Raw genomic sequence first — 27049 nt, 5'->3', positions numbered from 1 at the left:
CATGTAAAAATGCATGACTCGAACCTCGAAGAAAGCGAGAGTCTTTGCAATGCCATTAAAAAATTATGGACTGTGCTGTAAAATTTTATTTTTTTTTCAATTACTGAGCGGTGCTTTATTTCACGCAATATCGAAATGTTCAAGCTGCGCTCCCCTCAATAATGAATTTTTTCCGGCAAAAATACTACAGACTAACATTGCGCTTGTTGTGGTGAGTTTTCGTGCATTTTCTTTAACAGACAGACGAGGTCAGGCGACTTCCGGGTCGTTTTGGCGTGGAGTGATCCTATATTTTGACCATAACGTGAAAAAGAGTATGGGTACCTGCACAACTATTAAAAGCTCAACAGTCATATTTTTCTGTGATTATTTGTGGAGTTCTCTTTTCGAAAACGTATTGTACAAAACCAAGCAGTAAATATATATATCAATAAAGCAATAGTCGTTCCCACTGCGCATGATCGAACTACTTATTAAAAGTTGAACTAAGAGCTGCTCGAAAAAAATGAAGTTGCTGCCAGGATTCGGGGTAACGCGATAAATAAGCTCCCGTGCGGTGGGCATCCTTACCTATCGGACCGAAATGGGACACTGAGCATTGACCGGAATATTAAGCGCTCAGTATAACAAGAAGTGCTTTTAAAACTCCACTTCCTGCCAAACTTTTTGAGACACGAATGTTCGTCTCCTCCGAAAAACCGTACACTTGTCAATGTTATTTCTCTACTGCGACAGGCTCATCCACAAAGACTAAATCGGGAAAAAAATGAAGCTTGCAACCCCGTAAAATCAAAGCTTTTTATTTATTTTCATCACGACCAAACCGGTTACAAGGACATGTTTACCTCCTGCTAAATTGCGCTTTCTGCTATACAAACGCTGAAATACGTGGTACACTAAAGAAGAAAAACCAAAGAACGAAAATAACGTGAATTTACTTTTTATGGTGCATTTATTCCCTCCAGTTTGTAGCTAATGTAAAAGGGAGCGCTTTGAAGCATCCCAGCTGTTTATTTTGTTACGCACCATCTATCCTCGTAAGCATTCAATATCATTTCCGAGAAACATCTGTTTTCGCTGCACTGTGGCTGACGCGGGCCCAATTACAGAAGACTAGTCACCCAGTCAAACACATGAAACAAAAAACACTGCTTAAGAAAATAACTAGATAAAAATCACTCTGTGCTTAGGACATTGCGCTACACGTTTCACTGGCAATTAATGCGATTTCTTCATATTAGACCTGACTAAAAGAAAAGAAGCGAACTGAACGCATGCACATCGGGAAAGAAATTGAATAGACGGACGAATTAGTCCATGATGGATGCGCTACGCATTAACAACAAACTGCTGAAAGCAAAACCTGTGGAAGGAATGGCTTGCATCAGACGCATTCTGCCAGCGCGGCTCACGGCAGTACTTCCCACTTAATCTGAAGCTGGTCATCCACCACGAAGCCACTGAGCCTGAGAGTGCTAAGGCTAAACGAAGGATCAAGAAAATAAAACGATGCGTTACTTGGTGTTTCAGGCTTTTGCATGGGTGCAAGTTCAAGGGGGGGTGTCTTAATTTCAATGAGACTCTGCCTCTCATCTTGTTGGTGTATTACGCCCAGCCGTACTTTGTGCTGGAATGGCCACTCAACAGCGCCGTCGTTGTCACCCTTATGCAAGGTGAGACCGGCATGCAGGCGGACAGAATCGCCATCCTTTCTCAGGGAGACTCTAGGTGTCATGCAGTAGCCACACATGTACAGCGGGTCGGTTTCGTAGTAAGTACGGCCTTCTATGAGAACTTTTTCTTCGAGTGATTTGATGCCTCTGACATAGAAGATTGTATGCTCTTGTCGTAGTCTATCGGATCGAAGCAATGCTTTAATGCGGTCCAGAGTCCTCTCGCTATTATCCACAGTTTCAACTTTCATTTCAAGAATTGATGCTAGAATTCGCGAGCAATTGTCATAGCTCTGTCTCCTTGCCGTCGCCAAATCATATTTAATTGTTTTTTCCAGTCTGGTTAGGTTCCTCGAAAGGTCATCAGTACGCGTTATCAAGTGCTCTTTCAACTGCTCGTTACCACTGGCGGGTTCGCGCACACCCCTTGTCACATTCTCCTGGATTTGTCTTCTGGCTTGGGTCCCTTCATCTCTGAGCGCTTCTTTAAAAGTGTTTATCCCTTGTGAAATTTCGTTCAATCTATCGCCATGACATTTAACATCATTAATTAACTGCCCTAGATGCGCTGTTATTTCTCTCGCCTGCTCTTCTGTGATTCGTCTAAAAGCCGGTGAAAACGTTGCATCTTCCGTGTCGCCGGGCTGATGGCCAGATTCTGGAGCAAGAGGCGTCGACGGTGCTGCACACTCCGATCTCAGGTGTGAGCACACATCGCTGCACAGAACCGAGGCCGAACACTTGGGGCACCGTGCAGAGTGGTGTCGACATTCCCGCTGGAAATGCTCGGACACCATGGAAGCAGCCAGCACAGTCTCGCAGCCGTTGTCTTCGTTCCAACATTTAACCTGCAATTAATAATGCAAGGAAATGTAGAAAGTGCAACTTCCCTCGTCGCGCTAGCAGACTGGCTCGCGCGTGCGCCGCAACCAACGTCGACATATCGGCCTTCCAGAACAATGTGGTCGCCGCGCCCTACCAGCAGCTGATTTCGTTCACTCAAGCCACGGTTGAAAGAAGCACAATCGTGGTGAGCAAATGCGCTGGTCACGTGATTTTTTTTATTTCCCGGCCTTTCTTTGCAGCTCGGAAAAAAGATACACGCGAGGCTTTCTTTATCGCAAATAAATGGAATGCGTGTCTCTGAAGGTGGTCTCCAACATTGCTATTCACATCTGCTGTTTCAAGCCTATATTTACGCATTCAGAAAAATTATCTTAAGAAACGTGGAGGCTAACAAAGAGGGTTATGCTTAAGTTAAGGACAACGCAGCGAGCTATGGAAAGAAAAATGATGGCTGTAACGTTAAGAGATCGGAAGAGGGCGGAGTGGGTGAGGGAACAAACGCGGGTTAATGACATTGTAATCGAAATCAAGAGGAAGAAATGGACTTGGGCAGGGCATGTAATGCGAAGGCAAGACAACCGCTGGTCCTTAAGGGTAACGGAGTGGATTCCAAGAGAAGGCAAACGTAGCAGGGGACGGCCGTAAGTTAGGTGGGCGGAAGAGATTAAGAAGTTTGCTGGGATGCAGTGGCCGCAACTGGCAAAGAACAGGATTAATTGGAGAAACATGGGAGAGGCCTTTGCCCTGCAGTGGGTGTAGTCAGGCTGATGATCTTAATTGCTAATTAATTACTTACAGAACAGAAATTAGCCTAGGATACGCAAGCCGGCTGGTAGCTGTATGTAAGTGGTTTCCCGGGCCTACCTCAAATGTCTTACTTTTTAACCCTTAGTTAAATTCAGCGTGGACCTCCTCTATAAACGTTCGTAACATATCTGCCAGCAATTCAAGCATGCTAGCACCAATTTATAACTTGCACTACGCCAGCTCCGCGCGTTGACGGAGCAGCATATAAAGAGTGTCCCAGCTAACTTGGACCAAGATTTAAGAAAAACCTAAGCGTTCTTCAGAACTGAAACTGTATGGATGTTATAGGGGTTTATCTTAAGTTACAGTACCATTTTTTTAGCTTGTCTGATTTGAATAATTTGTCGTGATAAACAAAGTAACTTTTTAAATATAGTTTGATACGTTCAGCTGTCAATAGGAATGCTCTGGAGCTCCACAAATATTGTCCAAGCCAGGCACTTCCAACGAGATACACTTAGCGCTGCCGCTTTTATTTGGCATAATTGAAAGCCCGCGGAGTCTAAAAAATACCACGTGACAACGCGCTCCTTGCACCCTAATGCGCCGCGATTACAGCGCCCTCATCCGTGCTTTGTAAAAAACATCACTCTCTTCGCGTATTTCGTGCTGCCCAAGAGCTTCGAGTTGTGCTTGATTTTAAGAAAAGCGCCAATGGGTTCTGGCGGCAGTTCACAGAAAGCGCGACTCCCGTTTCTGCGGCAATAATTGCGCTCTCAGGTTAGCGGAATGGATCAGTAGGAACGATGACAATTTCATGAGTTCGAGTTTGGAACCCCAATCCGAACAAGCAAAGACGCATATAACAAGCTTGATAATGTCGTGTAAATTACGCGGAAAATGGGAGCCGCGCTTTCTTTCAACTGCCGCCGAACCCACTGGCGCTTAGCTTGGCAACAAGCACAACTTGAAGCTATGTCTTGGGCAGCACGAAAGGCGTCAAGCGAGTAACGTTTTTTACAAAGCACGGATGAGAGCGCTGTAATCGCGACGCATGCGGGCGCACTGAGCGCGCTGTGACGTAGCATTTTTTAAAACTCCGTGGTCTTTCGTTTTTCTCCAATCAAAATGGCCACGCTAAGTCCGTCTCGTTGGGAGTGCCTGGGTTGGGCATTATTTGTGGAGCTCCACAACTTTCCTATTGACACCTGAACGTTTCAAACTATAATAGGAGTAGCGAAAAAAATGGTACCGTAACATAAGATAAACCCCAACAACATCCTCAAAATTTCAGTTCTGAAGAAAGCTTCCGTTTTGTTTTTAAATGTTTGTCCAAGTAAGTTGGGACACCCTGCATTTCTACAGGGTGTTTCATGTACCACGAATAAATGATTAAAAAAATTGCCACTGGCCTAGCTTAGCTATGCCAGGATATACGTAGCGAGAGCTACCTGGCGTCTCCGCTTCGCAAGACGTTCTTCGGTGCGATGTCAGTGCACGTTAAAGAACCCCATTTGGTCGAAATTTCCGGAGCCCTTCACTACGGCGTCTCTCATAGCCTCAGTCGCATTGTGACGTTAAACCCCAATAAACCAAACCAAACCAATCTTTCCTCAGGCGTCTCCGCCGCTCATTCTCGCTCGAAGCCAGCGGGCGTCCCTATTGAAAATATTGAGCGTGAATTCTGCATGCCTATCTTTGCGTGTTTATTGCCACGCAAAATGCGACGATTGAACGAGGTCGCAGAACGCGAGGCATATTTCACATAATTTGCGCAAGCCGAGCAAGCTCGCAAACGCGAGACATCTCTCACATAAGTGCGCAAGCCGCGTAAGGCTCGTACAGCAGGAGACATCCTCGCGTAATATGCGCAAGCCGGGTGAGGCTTCCAGAATGTCCGAGAGCCAAGGGTGAGTCCCAGAATGTTCAAGAGCCGAGTCTGGCTCACAGAGCACTAGACAGTGTCTAATGGAGTTACCATCATGATACCGATAATACCTTGCATGGCTGCAAGGCTCCTACATCATTGCTCAACACGGTACGCTAATGTACTGCATTAAGGCCTCCTCATCTGTCTGTCACTGCCTCATTCAGCATGCCTGTTGTGAGATAACAAGCTTTGCAGAAACGGTGCTTCGTGGGATGGCTCTCATGTGTGTAGCATGCTTGCAAAAGGACATAGATAAGGTCACCTTAACTGGCTTTATTAATGCCACATCCCTCATGATGGGTGCCACACAGTGGCTAAACAATTTCTTCAGTTTCTCCAAGTCCAGCAGGTTGGCGTCTTGATACAGGTTCTCACTATGCAGCACCTGCAAAAAGGTAGGAGTATATGCAAAAAAATTCAGTTAATCTGTTTTCTGGAAATTCCAGAAAAGGGCACAAGTACTTCTTCCATTGATGAACCAATGATGATTTCGAAAAGTTTCAGGTTTGAAATACAGACACTGGAAAACCCGACTCAAGCACGCAGACTGCTCAGCATCAAACCTGCACAAAATCTAATAACCGTGTCACACAGGCATTTTGAAGGCTTTCAAATGGCTATTAACTCAACGGCACTTGAATACAGCTAAATAGGCATTTCCAATAGCCACTGAGTCCCTAGAACAGTGTGGACATCTATTAAGATTTTGAAGGCTTTTCAGTGGTAGAAATTTGCACTCAGACATGGAGCACTCGCAACTATACACTAAGGAATAAAATCAAAGCAATTTAATCGCTGAAAGAATACTCAACATGAAATGTACAACTTATTTCACTAAAAAAAAAGAAGGCTAGCCACAAAACACTGCAGCAAGCATATTATCACTGTTGCCAATAGCACAAATACAATGAATACCACCTTTTCAAAACTGTGTGAGCGCTACAACAGCTTCCCAGCAAAATTATCAACTGTGACAGTGGCGCCACAGCAGCTTGGTGCGAGATGATGAAATATCTCTACGGCGATCAAGTATTCTGTGTAGCAGTGGCATAACTCCCAAGTTGAAGTGCAAATCTCGAAGCTCAATCTCCCACCTTAACTGTTATCTTTAAATACATATTTAAATTCATTGGAGCGTGCTGCAGAAGTAGGTGGTCAGATCATTCGAGAGGATACCTGCAAGGTATCTCAGGAGACGAAAGGTCTGATGAAGAAACGCCAAAGCATGAGGACGTCTAACTTCAGAGATAGAATAGAACTAGGAGAGCTATCGAAGTTATTTATAAGTGCAAGGTAGCCAACATAAGAAAGTTTAACATGGAGAAAACCTAGCATGCTCTAAAGCATGGAGGTAGCCTAAAATCAGTGAAGAGAAAACTAATCACAGGTAAAAACCAGATTTATGCGCTAAAAGACAAAGAGGGCAATGTCATAAGCAATATGGATAAGATAGTTAAAGTAGCCGAAGAGTTCTGCACAAATCGCTACAGTAGTGAATGTAATCAGAACGTTACGGAGAGAGGCAGTAGAGCATAGCAATGGGACATCCCGCCAGTAACGAGGGAGGAAGTAAAGAAAGCCTCAGGAGCAATGCAAAGGGGTAAAGCAGCTGGTGAGGATCAGGTAACAGCAGATTTGTTGAAGGACGGAGGAGAGATTGTGCTAGAGAAACTAGCCACCTTGTACACGCTTGCCTCGTGACCACGAGCGTATCAGGAGCTTGGAAGAATGCGAACATTATTTTAACTCATAAGAAAGAAGATGTCAAGGACTTGAAGATTTACAGACCGATGAGCTTACTATCCATTGTCTACAAGGTATTTACTAAGGTAATCACTAATAGAGTCAGGACAACCTTCGAATTCAATCAACCAAATGATCAGGCAGGCTTTTGTAAAGGATACTCAACAAGAGACCACATTCATGCAATCAATCAGGTGATAGAGAAATGGGCAGAATATAACCAACCCCAATATATAGCCTTCATTGACTACCAGACAGCAATTGACTCGGTGGAACCACAGCTGTCATGCAGGCATTGTGGAATCAGGGTGTAGAAGAGTGTTATGTGAAAATATTGGAAGATATTTATAACGACTGCACAGCTACCATAGTTCTCCATAAGGTCAGCAATAAAATTCCTCTATATTCCGAGTTTTCTAACACCACCATCATTTTTTGGCACCGTGACCATATCATACAAGAATGTGAGACCTACTGCATACCTAAAGAAAATATGTGTGTAAGCCAAGCATCAGCCGTTCTATGCAATAAGAAGTCTAAGTGAAAAAGATTCGATGTAAATTAGAGAAAGCCTTGCCATTTTTGTACTTCTGCTTCTATGACTGCTTGCTGGATTTTTTTCTTTAGTTGGAAGCATTCTTCCATCCCTTATCTCTATACACTATTCCTCTGCCAAATGACTGAGTAACCCAAATAGCAATTCCTAAGTAGGGAGGGGGCCTTCCACAGTGACCACACAGGGGCCTTCAAGTTCTTGCAGCAATCAAAACATCCCTTTGTAACACTGGCCTTGAATGCACCACTATACTTTTGTGGCAGGGCAAATACTTATACAATTTATGTTTTAAAACCACACAGAAATCCACAACTGCCATTATGAAAACAACCTAGTAATGTAACCATAAGCGTACCTGGCCAGCATGATCAGCATGGAAAGGCGCACAGCTTGTGTGCAGCTCCTAAAATGAAAGCAAATTCACATGATTAATTGCAATTTCCACAAAGACATTCTTGAAAAATCATGTTTTTGCACCACTCAGCCTCAAGCCTGCCTTATTGCTCCTGCAGCAATGAGGCAAATCTGAGCACAGCTTGGGGTGAGCTGGTGGCATCACATTACGCACCTGACACTACGTGCATCAATCCATTTGTATGAATGAATTTCAGAATGGCGAAGAAGACACACACACAGGAAAAAAATGGTGGGTGGATGAGATTAAGAAGTTTGTGGGGATACAGTGGCCGCAAGTGGCAAAGGACAGACAAAATTGGAGAGACATGGGAGAGGCTTTGCCCTGCAGTGGGTGTAGTCAGGCTGCTGCTGCTGCTGATGATGATGATGACAGCCTGAGCACACCTACAAAGTAAAACTGTGATCTCGACCCAGCAGCACTTTACTGTGTTGAAAGAGAACAGGTACAATTGAATTACTGCATTACCTTGTTATTATCATTAAAAAGTACAGGGCTCTAAGGACTTCCTAATTTACATCGAAACGATGGGTTACAGTGAACTTTCACGGATTACACTAACAGGCACTGAAAATCCAACACAAGTGCCCAAGAGAATATTAGGCAGCCGCGCTAGCCTTCTTTTGCGCTATGCTACCTGATACCAGATTAAAATTCCAGAGCAATTTACTCATACTCTAGCACTGGGATACATTATGCCCCAGACTGACGCAGCTGTCTTACTAAAGGCAGAAAAGCTTTCAGTGTGGGTCATGTGTGCTGTGGCGTGAACACATGCACAGCATCACCTGCTACCATTCAAGTCCTCTGTGTACACAAATGCAGGTGCAATAGAAAACCCACATCACAAATTTGGCTAGTCTGGTCGGCCAAGCATGGGCCAGCTGATAGCACGAAGCAGCAGGTGCGACACATACCATCATCATCAGCCTGACAAGGCCCACTGCAGGGCAAAGGACTCACCCATGTCTCCACATTAACCCTGTCCTTTGCTAGGTGTGGCCACCATATCCCCGCGAACTTCTTCATCTCATCCGCCCATCTAACTTTCTGCCGCCCCCTGCTATGCTTGCATTCTTTTGGAATCCACTCCATTACCCTTAAGGACCAGCGGTTATGTTGTCTTCTCATTACAAGCCCCGCCCAGGCCCATTTCTTCCTCTTAATTTCAAGTAGCATGTCATTAACCCGCATTTGTTCCCTCACCCACTCTGCCCCCTTTTGGTCTCTTAATGTTAGACTTATCATTTTTCTTTCCATAGCTCACTTTGCTGTCCTTATCGTTTGGCACGTGTTTTTTTCTTTGTAATAAGGCATAAAGTATTATACACGGACTACCACATGGCATCCTCCTATGACCGCTAAATAATTTATAATCAAATTTCTTTCTCCTGCTGTATTTGTTTCGGTTTCGACAGCTGAATGATGGCTGTGACTTCAAAGCGAGGTTATTGGTCACGTGAGGCATGAAAAACTGCAATACAATTGGTACTTCTGGCTCTTAAGGAATGCTGGCGTCAGCGCTGTAGCGAATTAAAACGATGAAGCAGCGATTATAAGTGCAGTTTTTCCACGCCTCACGTGACCTATAAGCTCTCTTTGATGTCATAGCCATAGTCAAATTGTTCACCGAAACAGGATGGCAGAAAAAGTTGATTATAAATTATTTAGCGGTCTCACACGAATACCAGATGGTGATTCATGCATAGTAGTGTCTTCCGCATCATTATAGAGAAGAAAACATGCCACCAAGATTAGGTGTCTATACTCTTTTAAGCTGAACTCTCTTCATTAGCCTCCACGTTTCTGTCCCAAAAGTGAGAAACATGCAGGCTAAAGAAAAGATTTCAGCTTAAGTACCAAAGTGGCTCTAATCACACGATGAAGCGGAAAAACTCTCGACACTTGAACAGAGAACAAATAGGAATTCCAACAAAATTTTAGATTCTTGTAAGGCTATCAAGCATTTCTGAATATTGTAAACTGCACTTTCACACATACAGTACGCATGTATGCCAAGCTCACATTCAGTAGCCCTGTTTACCGGCTGTAATTGTCACGGTCTGAGCTCAGTTACAGATTTAAAACCAGCCAACAGATGCAACACAGGAAAAGAGAAGAAAACAGGTTGGACTATCAATTGAATTTTTTGTAAAGGAAAAGAAGGCTCGCATGAAGATGCGCCACACATGACTCACACCAGCGAAAGGCAGGACAACAAATAACTGTCACTGATATACAAGCACGTCATCTAAAAGAGAAAATTCTTTCCGTTGAAGATTGACTAATGGCTTCGCTACTCATACAGCCGTTGCCTTGGAGATATGCATCAAATACCTTACAGATTTGTTTACCACTTCTATACACCACTGAAGTGTCACAGAAATCAGGCGTACATACTGATGGGTCATCTTATGATTCACACTCACGACATTGGCACTGTAGTGCCAGATTAGAAGCTGCCTTCCCCCTAACGAGTTAGTGCTCACTCAGGAACACATTAAAGACACCTGCACATATCCCTGAAGTAGTTTCTTGCACAAGCTAGCGGAATGTGATAAACCACTTCCTGCAAGTCCTGAACCTAGTTTTATGGGATACCATACTGATATCCCGGTTTTTAACAGCAGTGCAAAGGCCATCAACACAATGATTGGCGCAAAAATTACATTTAAAAATTTTCCCGCCACTCGATTTGAACTCATGAAGTCTACACAAAGGACTCCATGATAACCGTTCTGAGGTGAATGGCAGTTCAGCCTAGCCTCTGGAATCTGTGCCAAAAAAAAACGGAGTCAGCGCATCGCAATTTACTTCCGAAATCAGCCGGTGCTGATGAAAATTGTATGTTTTGCTTTCTCTGGCTTATAAAGCTCCACTTTCAGAAAAAGTGTCGTCTTTGTGGTTAGGATGCGGAACTTCATCATCACAGGTCAACTTCAGCTTGCCATCAGTGTCCCTTTAATGCCTCAAAGTTGAACAATAGCTCCATTCATAGAGGAGCGCTGTGCATAAATTTCGACCACCAAAGATTCTTTAACATGCACTGACATTGCATAACACACGAGCAAATATGCATTTCGCCTTGTCGAAACGAAGCCACCACAATTCAATGCCGCGTCTTTGGGCTCAGTAGCCGAACACCAATGCAGTAGGCCACAGCAGCAGGTGAAAAACAAAAGAGAGCCCTTAATAGGCAACCTAACTTGCCAAAATCAACATAACGAGGGGTCACACAAGTAGCAGTGGACTAGGAAAATAAAAGCTACTTGTGTCGGAAGATGTCTTCAGTGCTTACCTCAAAAGCCTGCTTGCTTGCTGGGCATCCTAGCACCAAGTGAAAGGCTGGCACAGCCATACTGGAGAGCTTGGAAGAGGCATTGCTGGTAAAGCTATGTGGAGATTGCTGCAAGGTAAAAAGACACATTTAACAGCAGCACAGTGCAAAAAATGGACTAGAATCAAGCATGTAAGGCAAAGTGCAAGGCACAAAAAGGAGCCGGTCGCAGAATGGAACACAACTGTTTAACCACATTTCGAAGTGGGCCAGGCAACAAGAAATTCATAACCACGGCAGTCATTCACAACCTAGCCTCAGACGAGACATCACTTGCATATCGATATCCAGCATCGTTTCTACAATACATGCCACCATTCAAAAGAACAGACCACAGCAGAACGATATTTTCAGTAGAAGGCTGGTTTGCTTCAAATTCTGCATGCGTCCCTCAATTTTAAATCTGGCATGATTAGCACTGATTTCACATTCTCACAGGTATGATGAATTAATAGTGCCAATTGCAGAAAAACCACACTTTTTCCTTTAACATCAAATAAGGTATTGGAGAGGTACCTCAGCATATTTAAGTCAAAGTCAGATTTATTTGCGCCATTGGTTATAATCATGAAACAATCAAGTTTATTCTTCGTACATATTAAAGGCTCAATTACCCTTAAATTTCACTGCAACTTCGGGATTTAGGGCAAATGGAGCTAGGGCACCTGTGTGCATTTTGCAGTTGTTTGTACCATTTCAGCTCCGAGCCAAAGTATGAAAAAGCGAATGCCAAAATAGAGGCGAAAAACTTCAGAGCAATTTGTTTTTATCTCACCGTTCTGCTATTCAAGGCTCGACTACACTGGCTCGGCTATAAGTACGAACGCAGCTGGATCATACGGAGCTTCGTACCTTAAATACACAATTTATAAAAGTACAAGTGAAATACAAGTGAAAGAGGAGGAAGCTCAATCCAAACGTATACAGCTGAATCGCAGTCTACGTAGTTAAACTGCTCGAGCGCTGTTACTTCAATTACAGCGTAGCATGCGGCGAGAATGTAAAGCCCGGGCCGAAGATCTATTGGCGGGCACATATTCCATTCTCGGCGAGAGATGAATGGCAGTACGGCGGCAGTACGGCGCCGATATCGTGCACCCCGCGATCGGATCAGCTGTGCATATTTGCATGGCATACTGACCATGACCGTGTGACCACTGACACTACACGCGCATTCATGCCCGTGTGCCGCCAGCAAACAATCTTTCAGCGCTGCGTGCTGCCGCGATAGGCACTGCGTCTTCGCATCTCTGTACTAGCTGTGTTGACGTGGCCAGTTGTGCGCAAAGGCTTTGAAATAATGAACAGGTTCGAAGAAAATTAACTTACCCCCAAGATGCGAGATGTCACCCGGGTAGTGGTCTCCCACCAGCTGCTCCGCCATGGAGGAAATGAGCCCCACCGTCAGCATAGCGTTTCCAGTGAAGGCGCGCAAAGGACGACGCGCTATCCGTCGAGCCCGCTGACGCACGCTATAAACCACGACCTACTGTATAGACCAGAATCCAGAGTCGCTCCTGGGCGCGGCCATTTTCCGCCGACTGGTGCGCCGCGGTGCGGGAGCTTCTTTGGGGACTGCGGGGCTGCGGCAGCTCCGCGGCCGCGCCTGCATATAGCCGGGCTTCGGGCGCTAAAAAAACATTGCCGAGCATACTTCCGCAGCGTGGCTGTGTTGCAGGAAGTATTCACATTATCAAAGGGAGCACATTGATGCGTTTTAATGACATTTAGTGTGACATTCACGTGAATTGTGCTGACGCTTAGAACGCGCTCCAGCTTATATCGCTACCGTCTTGGTGCTCCACTGCAAAAAAAAAAAAAAATTGTTCAATATCAAGTATTTGGTGCGCGGCTAGCTTGCAGTTCTAATTCCCATGCACTCTTAATCCTTCGGCCATAAAGTACCACCCACAAACAGGGCTTTCCTGTCGCATGCGTGGTGCGCCAGTTTATCAAAACAAATTACCGCTGTGAGCTTAACTGAGTCGCAGCGCCAACAAAAAACAAAATTTGTCATGGTTTCTGCAACCTGGCGCGTAAAAACGTACTTTTCCTCAAATTATCAAAGCTTGAATAGATATTAGCAGCGAATCCAGCTTTCACGAATTCTGAGGTCCGAAGTCGCGTTCATTTTATTCGGTAGCTCTCGCCGCGTGTGACAGCGTTGCGTAGGCGTTTGGCTAAGTGTGAATGAATGTATTAAAATCGCGCATTTTCCCATGATTAAGGTAGATAGCAAAAGTAGAAAGACACTACGGTAAACCCTTTACCCCCCCTTTGATCCCTATGACATGCGTGCGGAAAGAGGAACTGAAATTGGTAGCGGTCGTGCTTACAGTCCTGTGCATGAAATGTGTTTAATGGGAACTAGAGCAAGCTCAGCGCAAGGAGGTGAGCGAAAACACGCCCTTCATCGGGACAACCTTCAGTCTGCAGCTCGCCTATCCAGTTACTACACCACTGATTCAAATCAATCCACATTCCTGCGCCTAAAATTATCATAGATGATAGCGCACGTAAAAGACGGCAACAAACGACACGCCAGCGCAGAAATCTGCTTAGAAGTGCCGGTTTCCAGTCCGCACGCTACCTGGCCGACTACTCCGCGGGAAACATCCTTGCTGTTTGCAATACTATTCCAGAATTTCCCTGAGCAGCGCCGCCGCACCAGCGGCTCGGTGGAGCAGCGTCGCCACTGCGGTGCCAGCGTTTAGAATCCTGAGCCAGCAGAATATCATTGAAAAATGTAGCGCGAAAAACGAGACACAGAAAAGGTGAAGACAGGACACGAGAGCTAATCATCAATATCATCATGATGGGCACAAACAACGAGACAGACGCGCACTGCCTCGCCGCACATCCAAATGAACTGAAAAAAACTCGCAGATGTCACGTTAACGACTAACTGCGCGCAAGATAACCGCAGTACTGTCTGGCAGAGGGAAAATGTGAGTAGTGACGCACAGCACACACCCTCATACGTTATGATGAAGCACTACAATGACAGAAGCGTACACGTAAACATGCATTCTACGCGCGGCGCCGACGCGACCCGCAGTCCATCGGTCCGCGCGCGCCGATAGATGACGACTGGTGTCGAGAGTAGGGGCGCGCCAGCAGCCTGCGTGCGAGGGTAAAAGAATCGCGTCCGCCGCCGCCCCAGCGCCGAAGTTTTGCTTTTGCTTGTGCTGTATTTTTTAGTTCTCTAAGCCACCACCGCTGAGAGTGGCGCTGTAACTCACCCCCACGACGAAACTAACGAAACCGACGAGACGGCGACCGGCTGCGGAGCACTGCGACCTACCACGCGTGGACCCTCGATTTACGTGCTGAGCGGCCGCTAAGCTGGGTGCCGAAGAGTTCTTTTTAAGTAGGCAGGTTGTCACTTAACCGGAGGAAGCTTTGGCGTGCCGTGTGCCTGTGGGTGGCGGCGAATGCCTCCGCGTTTGCGACATCTTCCCGCAGTATGGTCTACTGTTGCGTGCCGCTCTGCAAGTCGAGCGGGCGGACGTCAACAGGTATCTCCTTCCATGGAAGGACAGCAGCCACTAAAACGGTCCGCAGCTGCGGTGCTACCGTCAGCTGCAAAAAAATCCACTGTTTCAGTGCTCCATGGATGACAGTGTGCGCCATAGAATGAGGCTTGTGAAGCTCGTGTGTCACAAATTCACGAGGCCCTTTCTCACTAACTTCACTGGCCAGCTGACTGAGCGCAATGCAAAAAGAAAATTATTGAACAAGAAACCTCGAAAAGTACTGAAAGTATAGCACTTACTTCTCTGATGGCGCAATAAAGCACCACTGGCACTTATTTTTCCGCACATGCTTTTGGAATCATTTGTTAAATCTGCATGAACAGAACACTCGCAGCTCAGCTCACCCTGAAAATTTCCCTCAAATATTGCATGCATTAAGGTTGACAATCTCGCCCTTTCAAAAGACTCATCACTAAAGTTTGTGTTCAAAAGCTTAAGCGCACGACAAAAAACAAGGGGGAAGAGGCCGAGCTCACGTATTGCACTCGACAGCCTGCCCGTCAAATACGTAACACCGAGGAATGAACGTGCACGGGAGTCGAGAAGGGAGACTGCCAATCTACTCCAACTGTGCTGCTATCGCCCGCCAACTAAAAACAGTGAAAACGCGGTTAAAGAGCAGAAAAGGCGAGTGCCGTCGCCACTGGTCGTCGCAATCGCGTCCGTCGAAAGAACGACGGCTGCTGACCTCCCGCCGTCGCCGCCGCCCCCAGCCCCGCAGCTCTTTCCCTCAATACTGCCACTCTCATTTCACTGGCCTGCGGCTTTACCTTGCCGCAACCATCTCTCATGCCAAATAATGGCTTCGCAAACTCTTCCGCGGAACTCCACGCCGCCGGCGCCGGTCGCTTGCAGGCACAGCCGAAGCGTGTGAAACGCTGCTCAGGGGGTGAGTTTTAGCGGCACCTACCGGCTGGCTTGGTCCCTACTCAGAGGTCACGTGGTATTTCTTCGGCCGCGCGCTCCCGTAGAGGGTGGCGCGATGCGCAGGTCGCCCATTATACAGTAGGTCGTGCTATAAACACAGGTTTACTCAGCACCTTACCACGTTTTCGTACATCGCACCAGCGAATTTCACTGCTGTCGGCACATCACATATCGGAAGAGTGACAAATGCTCATGCCAGCGATCGTTCACGCCCTCGGCACCACAAAGGACCACGACAAACGTAGTAACGCTGACCGCCATGCTCTCCCTCCCCAGACGCTGCGTTCGTTGGCTAGCGCTTCGGCCAGTTCCGGCTTCCTTCGGCCCGTTTAGAAAGGCATCGCCTCCAGGCATTCCTCCAGGTCGTCTCTTTCGGGCTCTATGCTTTTGGGTAGTGCGATAGCAAAGAACTAAAACCAAATGAAACTTTCGTTACAAAAATAATTAAGTTCTTGTGCACATATTAGCATTAAAAACTTGAGAAATTTGTGACGCATCGACGCATTAATATGCGTGTCGGTACATTCGTGCGTGCGTGCGTGCGTGAGTGGGCATGGTCTAGCTCGTCAAATCCAAAGCCTATCCGACATGCTGCATGGTTTCTGAGATCACCGCCGTGAGCTTCGCTTGTTTTCTCGTGCTGCTGCTGGGCTGTCTTGCGCGCCGCTGTTACTCTGCTGGAATCGCAAAAGAAGAAGGATTACCGGTGTGTGCTGCCGGTGGGCGCGCTCTCATCCAAGAGTAGTAGCAGCTCCCAATTAAGCGATCCGTCGGGGCATATGTGCTATGGATGTCTGGTCGACAACGATAATGAGGTCAGCAGTGCGGTGCCGTCGTTTGATGAGTCGAACCTTTCGGCCTATTGCACTGCTAACTTCGTTGCAAAAATGCCTGGCTCATAAGCAGCGACAGTGGCCATTGTTTCTGTGGTGTGTTTCGATTACAAGACGGCGCCCTTCTACAGTGTGGCTTCCTTGGAAACTTAGTCGGCGGTGTGCCTGCAACACCTGTCGCTGTCAGCTCAAACTGACCGCCTGCGAGCGCTGCCTTCTTTTGCGATGTGAACGGTGACGGGACACTTACTGCCTGTGGCCGGAGCTTATAGCAAAAGCGAAGAGTGTTTTGTGTGAAGGTTTGACGAAGTGCGTGTGTCAGTCTGGACCCTTAGCAAGTCATACGAGATGCGACATGCAAAAGTGGTCCACCGGTCGCTTCAGCAGAAAGGAGTGCGGATGTTTTTTACGTTACTTCAATCGAGAACTGCCCATCCAAATATTTCAACTCGTCCCTTGCCTAAACAGCATAGTAAAGAAGCTAAAGCAACAAAACTGCTGTTTCCATGCTGTATATTGATTCCGCACTCGTGCTAGAGGTGGGAAATATGTAGCAGTTATTGGCGGAGTTACAGCCTATGAAGCACGTGCAGCTTCATGTAATTGCAGGTTAGGATATGTGCCTTACTTGGTATTGACTTTGTAACCAGACAGAGCCATCTGTCAACTAAAAGAAATTTTCTTGCTATAGGATTCTGCAGCATTATGTATGCTTCTGGACACTGAATACCGGGTGCGTCACCTCTCTTGAAAGCACTCAGATTTGTGTACTTATCAGTACGTTTGAGATGAGAAAATTTTATCAGCTTCTTTTCTTTATTTTATAATTAGCTACACAGCATGTCGCAAAAAAAAATGTTTTAAGGAAAAGTATTTCAGTTTAGAGTAGAACAGTTCAACAAAGTTGTTTTGGGCATTCTGGTAACTTCAAGATGGTATCTGATGGTTGCATACAGACGCGCAAGTCAAACCTCAAAGGGCATCAAACTTAACAGTACCGCTGAGCTTATCCTTTCGTGCTTTTTATGTGTGTGTAGATCACCTGGGGAAGTTCAGTATTGGATGTTGGATTTCATAGTTCTGCTACAACTTTTATCTTCCTTTCTACACATGAAACATGACTGAACTCGATTACATTCCCCAAGCAAATACCTGACGCCTTACAAGCGTTTCTTACTGTGCACAGTTGTCCCAGTGCATTATATCCACTCATGTGCAGCACACTGTTGTGTTGCTCTTGGTCTCCGAATGTGACTCTCAGCAATATGACGGAATAATAGCGCATCCAGATGGTCTTTGTGGCAGTGCAAATTTCAACACAGATTGAAGAAGAATGAAGAGTGTGATACTTCGTCATGCATCATGCAATGCTGGTGCTAATCAGGCAACATGTGTGGTATATATACTTCGCACATTTGAGATTCATTGGATTTGTTCTGGAGCCATACTAGGAATTAATTAATCGATCTGTGATTTGTCACTGAATTTGAGAGAGGGCACTAATTTCTGAACTTTTGACACGAACTGTGAATTCAAAACTGTCTTTTCGTGTAGGCTTACATGGCCTTTTTACGTGTATGTAAATTTATGCTAATGACTTTGGAAATTGCTTTGGAAATGGTTTTGGAAATTGCCTCGTAACATTCCTGTTACAGCTCACAATTCGCTTTCTGCACGTCATGTTTGATTGAACCTGATTATATCCCCAAGCTTGTTTGTTGCACCTAACAAACACTGTTGCCCTTTCAGAGTTATTCCATTGATTGACTCCTTTCGAGTGCAAGCAACAAATGGTTGTGTTGCTTCTGATTTCAAAATATGGCTGTCTGCATGACGGGCAACAACATAAGTGCTCTGGATGGCTTTCATCATGCATCTATAAGATATCTGTAACTTTCAGAATTGGTTAAAGGAAGAACTGAAGGATGCTGTAAGAGTCATTAGCAGCTTGTTTTTTACATTATTTTACTATGAACTTGCAATGTTCACAAGTTCTTGCTCAGTGTGCATGTTGTCATGTACAGGTCCCTGCAGTATCGAAGGAAACCATTTTGCACTAAAAGATAATTTTTTGGTTATTTGTTTGCTGAAGTTGAAAATGATTAATGGGTACTTACGCCAAGACGAAAATTATAAAACAGCAAAACATGAGCTTATTGCTCATTATTGCGAAGTAATCATTAACTGAATGCTCGAACTTTGTTTGCTTTCACCCTAAATGGGCCTTTACAGTCTCGACAAGTTGCTACTAAGCAAGCAAACGCACACATGGCCACACGCAGCCTCACTGAGCTTGCTCAGTATGCACATAAGCACGCACAGCTTCGGCAAGCCCCCTCTCAGCACGCAGATGTCCACGTACAGAGAGTTCTCCACGAGAGTCCACGATTTTTTACACGCAAAGAGTGTGCGTGAACGTCTATCAGCTCACAGTACGCGCATATGTACACACAGGACGCACAGAATGCGTACAGGTAACATACAATTTCTGCGCATTTGTGTGCAAAATGAACGTGATCGTACAAAAATCACTGTTCTCGTGCAAACTCACGCAGAGTTTCTTCAATGGGGGTAGTCGGCCAGGCGAGGTTCCACGCGCGGCGGCGGTGCCGAAATGTGACGTCACGCGCTCCACACCTGCTACTCCTAGTTTCGCGCATGCGCACTATCGGCCTCCCAGGCTCAGGGCGAAATGCTCGACTTGGTTGCGTTGTGTAGCTCTCACTACAAAAGTGGCTCACGGGAGCTAGGCGAAACCAACAACATATTGTTTCCAGTCATGTGGCGATAGTATATTTCAATTGCGCATAATTTGTTAATTACCTAAAATCAGTTATGCAAATTTTCTATTATTCATTTTAGCGTCACGTGCGTTCCCTTACGATGGAGAGGGAGTAAAGAAAAATCGATCCAGTATTTGCAGCAACGTATCTCCTATATGGTGCTTTTTTTCGTAGTTTAAAGAAAGCCTCCGAAATATGAAAATTTGGAGGCTTAGCTTTAGCCTGGTAGGTTGCGAAAGCAAAAGCGCAGCGCCTTCAACTGAAGGAACGCTGTGCGCCGCGTCTACAGGTCACGCGTGGCTACCGTCCGCCGGTGCGCGACGGCTCGATTTGGTAGCCCATCTCTAACTCTAGTATGACGCCAGAGGTCATTCTAAAGGTAAAACGTGCCTACCGGCCGCCGCTATGCAAAGGCCGTTCATGAGCGTAGTATTGCTTTCGCAATAAAACTGCAACGTACGTACGTTGCTATAAAAAATTGGCAGAGGCTTTGCATGGTTAAGCCCGGTAGGTTGCGAAAGCTCGTTGTTTCTTCCTGGCTTCACACTGGCGAGCTGCCTTCTTCTGTCTGGCAGTAGACGGCATAGCAAACTATCTTTGTACACAGTGAGAAAGATCTACCATGACTACCAGCCTCGCTCTGCCAACGGATCGAGCTGGAAGCCCTTTTTTATGCAGCTGGTATGACGTCACCTCGACTGTAGAGCCACTGGTGAAAGGAGCGCGAGGCTCACCGCCGTGACTACCGCCGCCCTCCGCCTACAGATCGAGCTGATCCAGATCATGAGAGGGAAATAACTAGACGAATAAAAATGAGGTGGAGCGCATATGGCAGGTTATCTGAGATCATGAATGGCAGTTTACCAATATCCCTCAAGAGAAAAGTATACAACAGGTGTATCTTACCGGTACTCACCTATGGGGAAGAAATGTAGAGGCTAACAAAGAGGGTTCAGCTTAAGTTAGGGACAACGCAGCGAGCTATGGAAAGAAAAATGACAGGTGTAACGTTGAGAGATCGGAAGCGGGCGGAGTGGGCGCGAGAACAAACGCGAGTTAATGATATCCTAGTTGAAATCAAGAGGAAGAAGTGGGCTTGGACAGGGCATGTAATGCGAAGGCAAGATAATCACTGGTCCTTAAAGGGACACTGAGGAGAAATTGAAGTTGACTTGCATCGACAGAATGCCAGCTTCTGATTACAAAAACGCCATTCATAGTGGCAACAAAGCTCCTGTAACGTAGAAAAGAGCAAGAATCAAAACACGGGTATCGCCGCCACAGGCCAAACTCGCAAGTACAAGCTTCATGACGTCATAGGACAAAACAGTGTTGCTAGAACCAATAGTTCTAGCAACACTAGGACACGAGAAGATACGAATCACTGAGGCGCAGCAAATGCATGCGCAAATCTCCTTTACGTCGCCAGATGGCGCCACGTACCCGGCAGCTACGCGCGCTCCTGCAGCGCCGGGACCAATCAGCGCTTGCTCTCAGCGGTATGGGGGCTCCCGGTATTCCGCTAACGGTAACAAGGTACACGGTATGCTAAAGGTGTCTATTTGCGAGAACTTCGTTGACGACTTCGAGAACGGGATCTTTAGTAACGCTGGCAAACGCCGGTGAATGTAAACGAAGCGACGGCCGCAATAGCCGATAGATGCCTTCAACGTGCGGCCGGCGGTAGCTTTCTTTTCGGCTGCTGCTGGGCCGCACAGCTGGCCGCCAGAAATCACGGCGTTGCGTTACGTCATGTGCACGTCATGTTTCATGTCACTTAGTCCTGTGTCGTCATAGGAGAATCCCAAGTTTGAATCAGAGCGGCGGGAAAAACTTTTTCAACTTCGAATCCTAATTTCTTAGAAATAAATGCATCTTTCGCTGCCGGCCAACTGGCAACAAAGCCATGAAATGCCGAACTATCGGATGAAATGCCGAACTATCGGCGTAGTCAGGCTGATGATGATGATGATGTCACCTCGACTGTAGCGCCACTGGTGAGAGGAGCGCGAGGCTCACCGCCGTGACTAAGGCTGCCCTCCGCCGACGGATCGAGCTGCGGGCCCTATTTTTCGCAGCCCGTATGACGTCACCTCGACTGTAGCGCCACTGGTGAGAGGAGCGCCAGGCTCACCGCCGTGACTACGGCCGCCCTCCGCCGACGGATCAAGCTGGGAGCCCTTTTTTTCGCAGCTGGTATGACGTCACCTCGACTGTAGCGGCACAGGTGAGAGGAGCGCGAGGCTCACCACCGTGACTACTGCCGCCCTCCGCCGACGGATCGAGCTGGGGGCCCTATTTTTCGCAGCTCGTATGACGTCACCTCGACTGTAGCGCCACTGGTGAGAGGAGCGCCAGGCTCACCGCCGTGACTACGGCCGCCCTCCGCCGACGGATCAAGCTGGGAGCCCTTTTTTTCGCAGCTGGTATGACGTCACCTCGACTGTAGCGGCACAGGTGAGAGGAGCGCGAGGCTCACCACCGTGACTACTGCCGCCCTCCGCCGACGGATCGAGCTGGGGGCCCTATTTTTCGCAGCTCGTATGACGTCACCTCGACTGTAGCGCCACTGGTGAGAGGAGCGCCAGGCTCTACGCCGTTACTGCGGCCGGCCTGCACCGACGGATCGAGCTGGGGCCCTCTTTTTCGCAGCTGGTATGACGTCACCCCGACTGTAGCGCCACTGGTGAGAGGAGCGCCCGGTTCCCCGCCGTGACTACGGGCGCCTTCCGCCGACGAATCGAGCTGGGGGCCCTTTTTTTTCGCAGCTGGTATGACGTCACCTCGACTGTAGCGCCTCTGGTGAGAGGAGCGCGAGGCTCACCGCCGTGACTACGACCGCCCTCCGCCGACGGATCGAGCTGGGGGCTCTTTTTTTTTCAGCTGGTATGACGTCACCTCAAGTGTAGCGCCACTGGTGAGAGGAGCGCCAGGCTCACCGCCATGACTACCGTCACCCTCCGCCGACGGATTGAGCTGGGGGCCCTTTTTTCGCAGCTGGTATCACGTCACTCCGCTAAAGGTGAACCGTAACTACCGCCGCGCCACGCTGAAGGCTCAAAACTTAGCGTAATATTGCTTTCTCAATAAAAATTTGAACCGGCTTAGCTCTGCCATAGCAGGTTATACGAAACTTGAGGTGAGGGCAAGGTGTCCACATCTCGGTGGACACCTGAATCATAGGGAAGGCGGGTAACTGCCCTCTTGGAACAGTGTACACCTCAAGCGTGCTTTAAGCAATGTGGCGGTAGTGACAGGTGTGCGCTGCATGCGTTGGCATTTACAACGTTGTGCCGGAAACGCGACGCTGAAGCCATAGGCCGTCTGCTACCCTCTGGAAAGCGCGCCAGCGCCGGTGCGTCTGCCAGGTCTATGAATTTACGGTTCTGAAGTGCGCGGCGGCGCCTCCGGCGCAACAGCTGCTCAGCTGTGACCTCACTCGCTCCTCGCGAATGGGCAGCTTGGCTCATCCACGCTCACGCGAAACTGCTCATCCACGGCCAGTGTAGCTCACACTACAAAAAAAAACTAATATGTAATCACCAACGCGTTAAACTAGCTCTAACGCCTACACAACCAAGGGCCGTGCATACCAAGAACACCCAGCCTACGCTGACATATTATAATCACGAAAAAACACACATAACTTTTGTTATTTTCATTTTCCGCGTTCAGAATGCTTTCATACGCAGCACGCGCTGATCTTACAGTGATGCTGTGCAGTAAGCAATGTCGCAGGACAAATAGAGTAGGGAATAATTGATACACGAATGTACGGCAAATGCTATGCAGAAGGCAGAGCGTGGGAAAAATTTGGAACCGGAAGTAGCTGACAGACGATTTTCCCATGGTTCTTTGTGTTCACTTCGGAAACGCACCTTACCGCACCTGTTGAAAGGTATAAGAGGAAAGAGTGAAAGAACAGACGCGCTTCGCAACAATCGCGACCCCTGAAGCGTCCGCGCTGGATGTAGCAGACACCTCTATGCCACCATTCCCCCATGGCTCATTTATTAAAGCGGAAGCCTATAGTGCCTCATCGTTGTAAGCAGGAGCTGAAGACAGAAATGTCACGTTTTTCAATTGGTCGAAATGGTCGTGACGTCAGAGTGCGCGAATTTCAAACGGGGTAAATTGTACTTTGGCTAGTAACCATGCAACCAATTAAAGGTATCGCATAGTGATCCTCCAACTAAGTGGGACTGAGTTTAGTTCATTGCTTAATTAACCAATTATTCTAATTAAGCTTTCTAGCCAGACCAGATCAATAAATAAAACAGAGTAGGAAAATGGTCGAGTTGGGGTATCGAGCCAGGGTCTCCGGAGTGCGAGACGAGCACGGTAAAAAATCCGCCATGCCAGCTCGATGGTTAGGAATGAACAAAGGCGCGTCTAGTGAATATGGTGTCTTTGTTCACTCCCATCTTCCTCCCTTCCCTTAAGGCGAGGTTCAATTCTCCACGGAGATATGCGAGACAGATACACTTCCTTTCCTCAAACACTAATTTACCGAAGACGTAGAGCCGAATGGGCGATGTCGTTCTGAGGACTCACTGGCAGGCTGCTAGACGCTACTGAGTTCCATACTCGGAGGATAAGCTTAACATAGTAACCAGACATCAGTGACACTAGCAACAACACCGCGCTTACGGCTTTCGCCTCTCCGCGCTTTAGGCCCACAAAGCGCCCCCCTGAATTTTTCTTCTCTCGCGCGCCCCTCCTCATTTTCACGCAAGAGGTGACGTCACAGCTCTGCAGCGCCGCTAGACGGCTTCAGCGAAGAGTAGAAGCTTCTGCACCTTTACAAAGGACGTGCGCCGCCTCATGCTATCTTTCGCTCACAGCGTCTACGCCCACTGATCTCCACTAGGTCGCTGTATGCCGCATTCCCGCTTTCCGAGACGAGCGCGAGTGAAGTCACAGGAAGTTGGACGGCTTGTCCCGGAAGTCGGGTGTATTGTGTATTTCAATGCACCAAGGCGCGTCTTTCGCCCTTTCGTTCTCAGTTTTTTGGGTTGTTCCCGTGTAATGTCTGCTGAACGCGAGAAATGCGAGCAAAGGAGTACGTGCATTAAACACTATGTTCGACCAACTATGTTCGTCGCGACCAAACTCCTCTCCGAACTCAAAAAAACAAATTGATTTCGCTTTACACACGATTCCCTGGCGACAAATCGTGAACTATATGAAACAGCGCTGTTCTAGTGAAAAGATCTGTTGGGCAAACATTTCGGCTGTTTTCTCTGCTTCGCTTACCTCTCTCCGAAGCAGCTCTTCGGCAGGGAAGTCCACCAGAGCGACGTCCTCCTCCTCGTAGTGGTTGCTGTCCAGCGGACACGCATGCGAACCATCCCGCCCGCACTGCTCGTGGCAACACTCGCACAACACGTGTGTGCACGGTAGCCAGGCCGTTGTCCTCCTCACCAGGCCGCAGGCATTGCATATCCGATACGGAGGCAGGGGTTCGCCGAACTTCAGATCCCTCCAGTCGAGCTCAGGGGAAAACCCCACTGTTGTATACTGTGCGCTTGCAGTAGGCATCGTTCTTGACCTACGCTCGTTGCACTGAGTGTCGAAGAAATGCATATTCCGCCGCCAAACAGATCGCAGTAACGTCTTTCCTTTATTTCCCTCCCCGGTTGCCAGGGCGACAATCGCAGGCTTATCGGCTGCCGCTTTTGCCGCGTATGCCGGAATGCGCGCAAAACGAAATCTGTCGCCGGTGGAAAGGTGTGTCACTCCTACGTGTTGATCCCGTACGCTGAAAAATATGCAAAAGGCTGATTGTTGTGGGATAGCTTTTGGTGCCGCTATCCGCCAAAACTCTTCCCAAGCTGATGTGTCCAGGCACATCGCTAATTTAGAGCGAAAGCTATGCTATGACCTCAGGGGCGTGTTTCATTCGTTTGCGCATTCGCACTGCTTCAAATGATCAGCCCTGCTTAAAAACAGGCATTGGTCTTGATTCTGCTCTCTTGATAACATCACAAGGTTACTTGTTATAAGGAGGCTTTCTCGAATTCTTTTTCCCGTGAGTGACGTCATCACCGGGCAAGGTAGCAAGACCAGTTGTCTGACCAAGAACGCCATGCCTCAAGTAATGGCTGCGAACCCTAAGCTCTCATATGAATGTTAATTTTAGGTTAAATTCAGTTACTTTATTTTCGCCGTACAGAGTGCACCCGAGAGGGCAGGGTTCGAATAGAACAATATAGTATACATAAGTATCCGCTAAAGGAATTAAACTATTTCACACAAAGGATTCAGAACTTCGACTCTACGCCTTATGATGACAACGACGCAATACAAAGTACAAGTCGGCGAAATATATGCACCGTTGCTTTTGGTTATAACGAAGTCGAAGTGGCCCCACGACCTCTTTGTTAAATCGTTGCTTAATTGTATTCATAGGCTGCCTTAATCGCATACGTCGCATTGGAACAGGCCTGCATAATACCGCCTTGATAGAGGAAAACCTATAAAGCTTTCAGTGCGCCGTCGATGTGTGCCGAGGGAGGCCAACATTTGTACCGAGTGCTCTCGAGGCGGCCCGAAAAGTGTATACAATGACCCAATACGTCAGCCTATATGCAAAGCGCCCATTTCTACCCCAGCTTGCATGAGGTTCAGTGTCAGAAACAGGGTCTTGCAGGAGTAAAGTCGTTGATGAGAGGGAGAGGAGGGGAGAATAGCGTCGATTTCTAAGACATGGTTCCTATAACGCCTGCTGTGATGCTAATAAGGGCACGCTCTGGGGATTTCGTCGCGACTATGCACTTCGGTTGGCTTCCCCGCGGTATTTACGAGTACCCTAGCCTGAACGCTTCACCACATGACAGTGACGCACAGCACAGCGGTCTCTACAATTTCGCCTCCATCAGAATTCGACCCCCCCCCCCCCCCCCCCACCGGATCGTGAATATGAATAAGACAAAAGGCTTCCACATACGTATTCCTTTCCTGCTTTTCTGCATTGGTTCAGACACTTCGCAGGGAACGCAGCGGACCGAACACACGCTCATTTTCTGCTTGTTTCGCAGGTTCGAATTCTGCAACTTTGTTGCATTAGTACTTCTAAGTCGTTCCCGTTGTTTCTGCTGCCAGTTGCTGTTACCATTTGCTATTACCTACGACCAGTGTAAACGTGTTTCTTGTTCATCATGGGAACTGAGATAGCTGACTTGAAGCGTGAAATGCGCAAAGAAATAAGGGAACTGAAGGCTAGTCAAGAGCACATGAACAAAGATGTTGAGGACTTTCGGAGAGACTGTGGTGATCGGAAAAAAGAGAATGCCGCTCTGAAAGTCACAAATGAGGAGCTGATCAAAGAACTTGCACAACTAAAAAAGATGGCAAATGAAAACTCGATGCGGATCACCGCACAGGATCAGTACTCGAGGAAAAAAATTCTTGAGATTAGAGGCATTCCTGAGGACGAAAACGAAAATTTGATGGATGTTCTTGGCAGGCTTGGTGACGCGCTTGGTGAATGTATAACACAAGAAGATATTGAAATCTGCCACAGGGTTCCTGTGCGAAACACTGCTGCTGACCAGAAAGATGGCGACGACGATACTGTCGAAAAAAAGGCCGCAGCAAAAAACGAATAGTAACGGCAACATTGCAGTAGCATTCAACAACCGCGCTAAGTGCGATGCCATTCTTCGGGAAGCACGAAAAATTCGGTGCGGTGCAGATGAACTGGGTTTCTCAGAGAAACAGA

At 47.3% G+C, this 27049-nt stretch overlaps 1 protein-coding gene and 1 long non-coding RNA gene across 2 annotated transcripts; both read right to left on the bottom strand.

The window, feature by feature from the left end:
• Window positions 1–1103: 1103 nt before the first annotated feature.
• LOC149329428 (TNF receptor-associated factor 6-like) lies at window positions 1104–24867 on the bottom strand. Its single transcript, XM_089559243.1, has 2 exons — window positions 24583–24867; window positions 1104–2521 (listed from the first exon to the last, which is right to left on the bottom strand). Exons 1-2 carry the CDS (start codon window positions 24865–24867, stop codon window positions 1409–1411), a joined length of 1398 nt encoding a protein of 465 aa, XP_089415369.1. The 3' UTR covers window positions 1104–1408.
• LOC149329429 (uncharacterized) lies at window positions 4897–13309 on the bottom strand. Its single transcript, XR_016285694.1, has 5 exons — window positions 12577–13309; window positions 11209–11316; window positions 7851–7898; window positions 5437–5581; window positions 4897–4925 (listed from the first exon to the last, which is right to left on the bottom strand). It is a non-coding gene; the product is annotated as an uncharacterized LOC149329429 (long non-coding RNA).
• Window positions 24868–27049: the final 2182 nt, after the last annotated feature.

This window comes from Amblyomma mixtum, chromosome 9 (genome assembly GCF_055824585.1).
Source record: "Amblyomma mixtum isolate Tamu chromosome 9, ASM5582458v1, whole genome shotgun sequence".
NCBI classification, from domain to species: Eukaryota; Metazoa; Arthropoda; class Arachnida; order Ixodida; family Ixodidae; genus Amblyomma; species Amblyomma mixtum.
The sequence above is the reverse complement of the archived record's forward strand: the minus strand, read 5'-3'. Positions and strand labels throughout refer to the sequence as shown.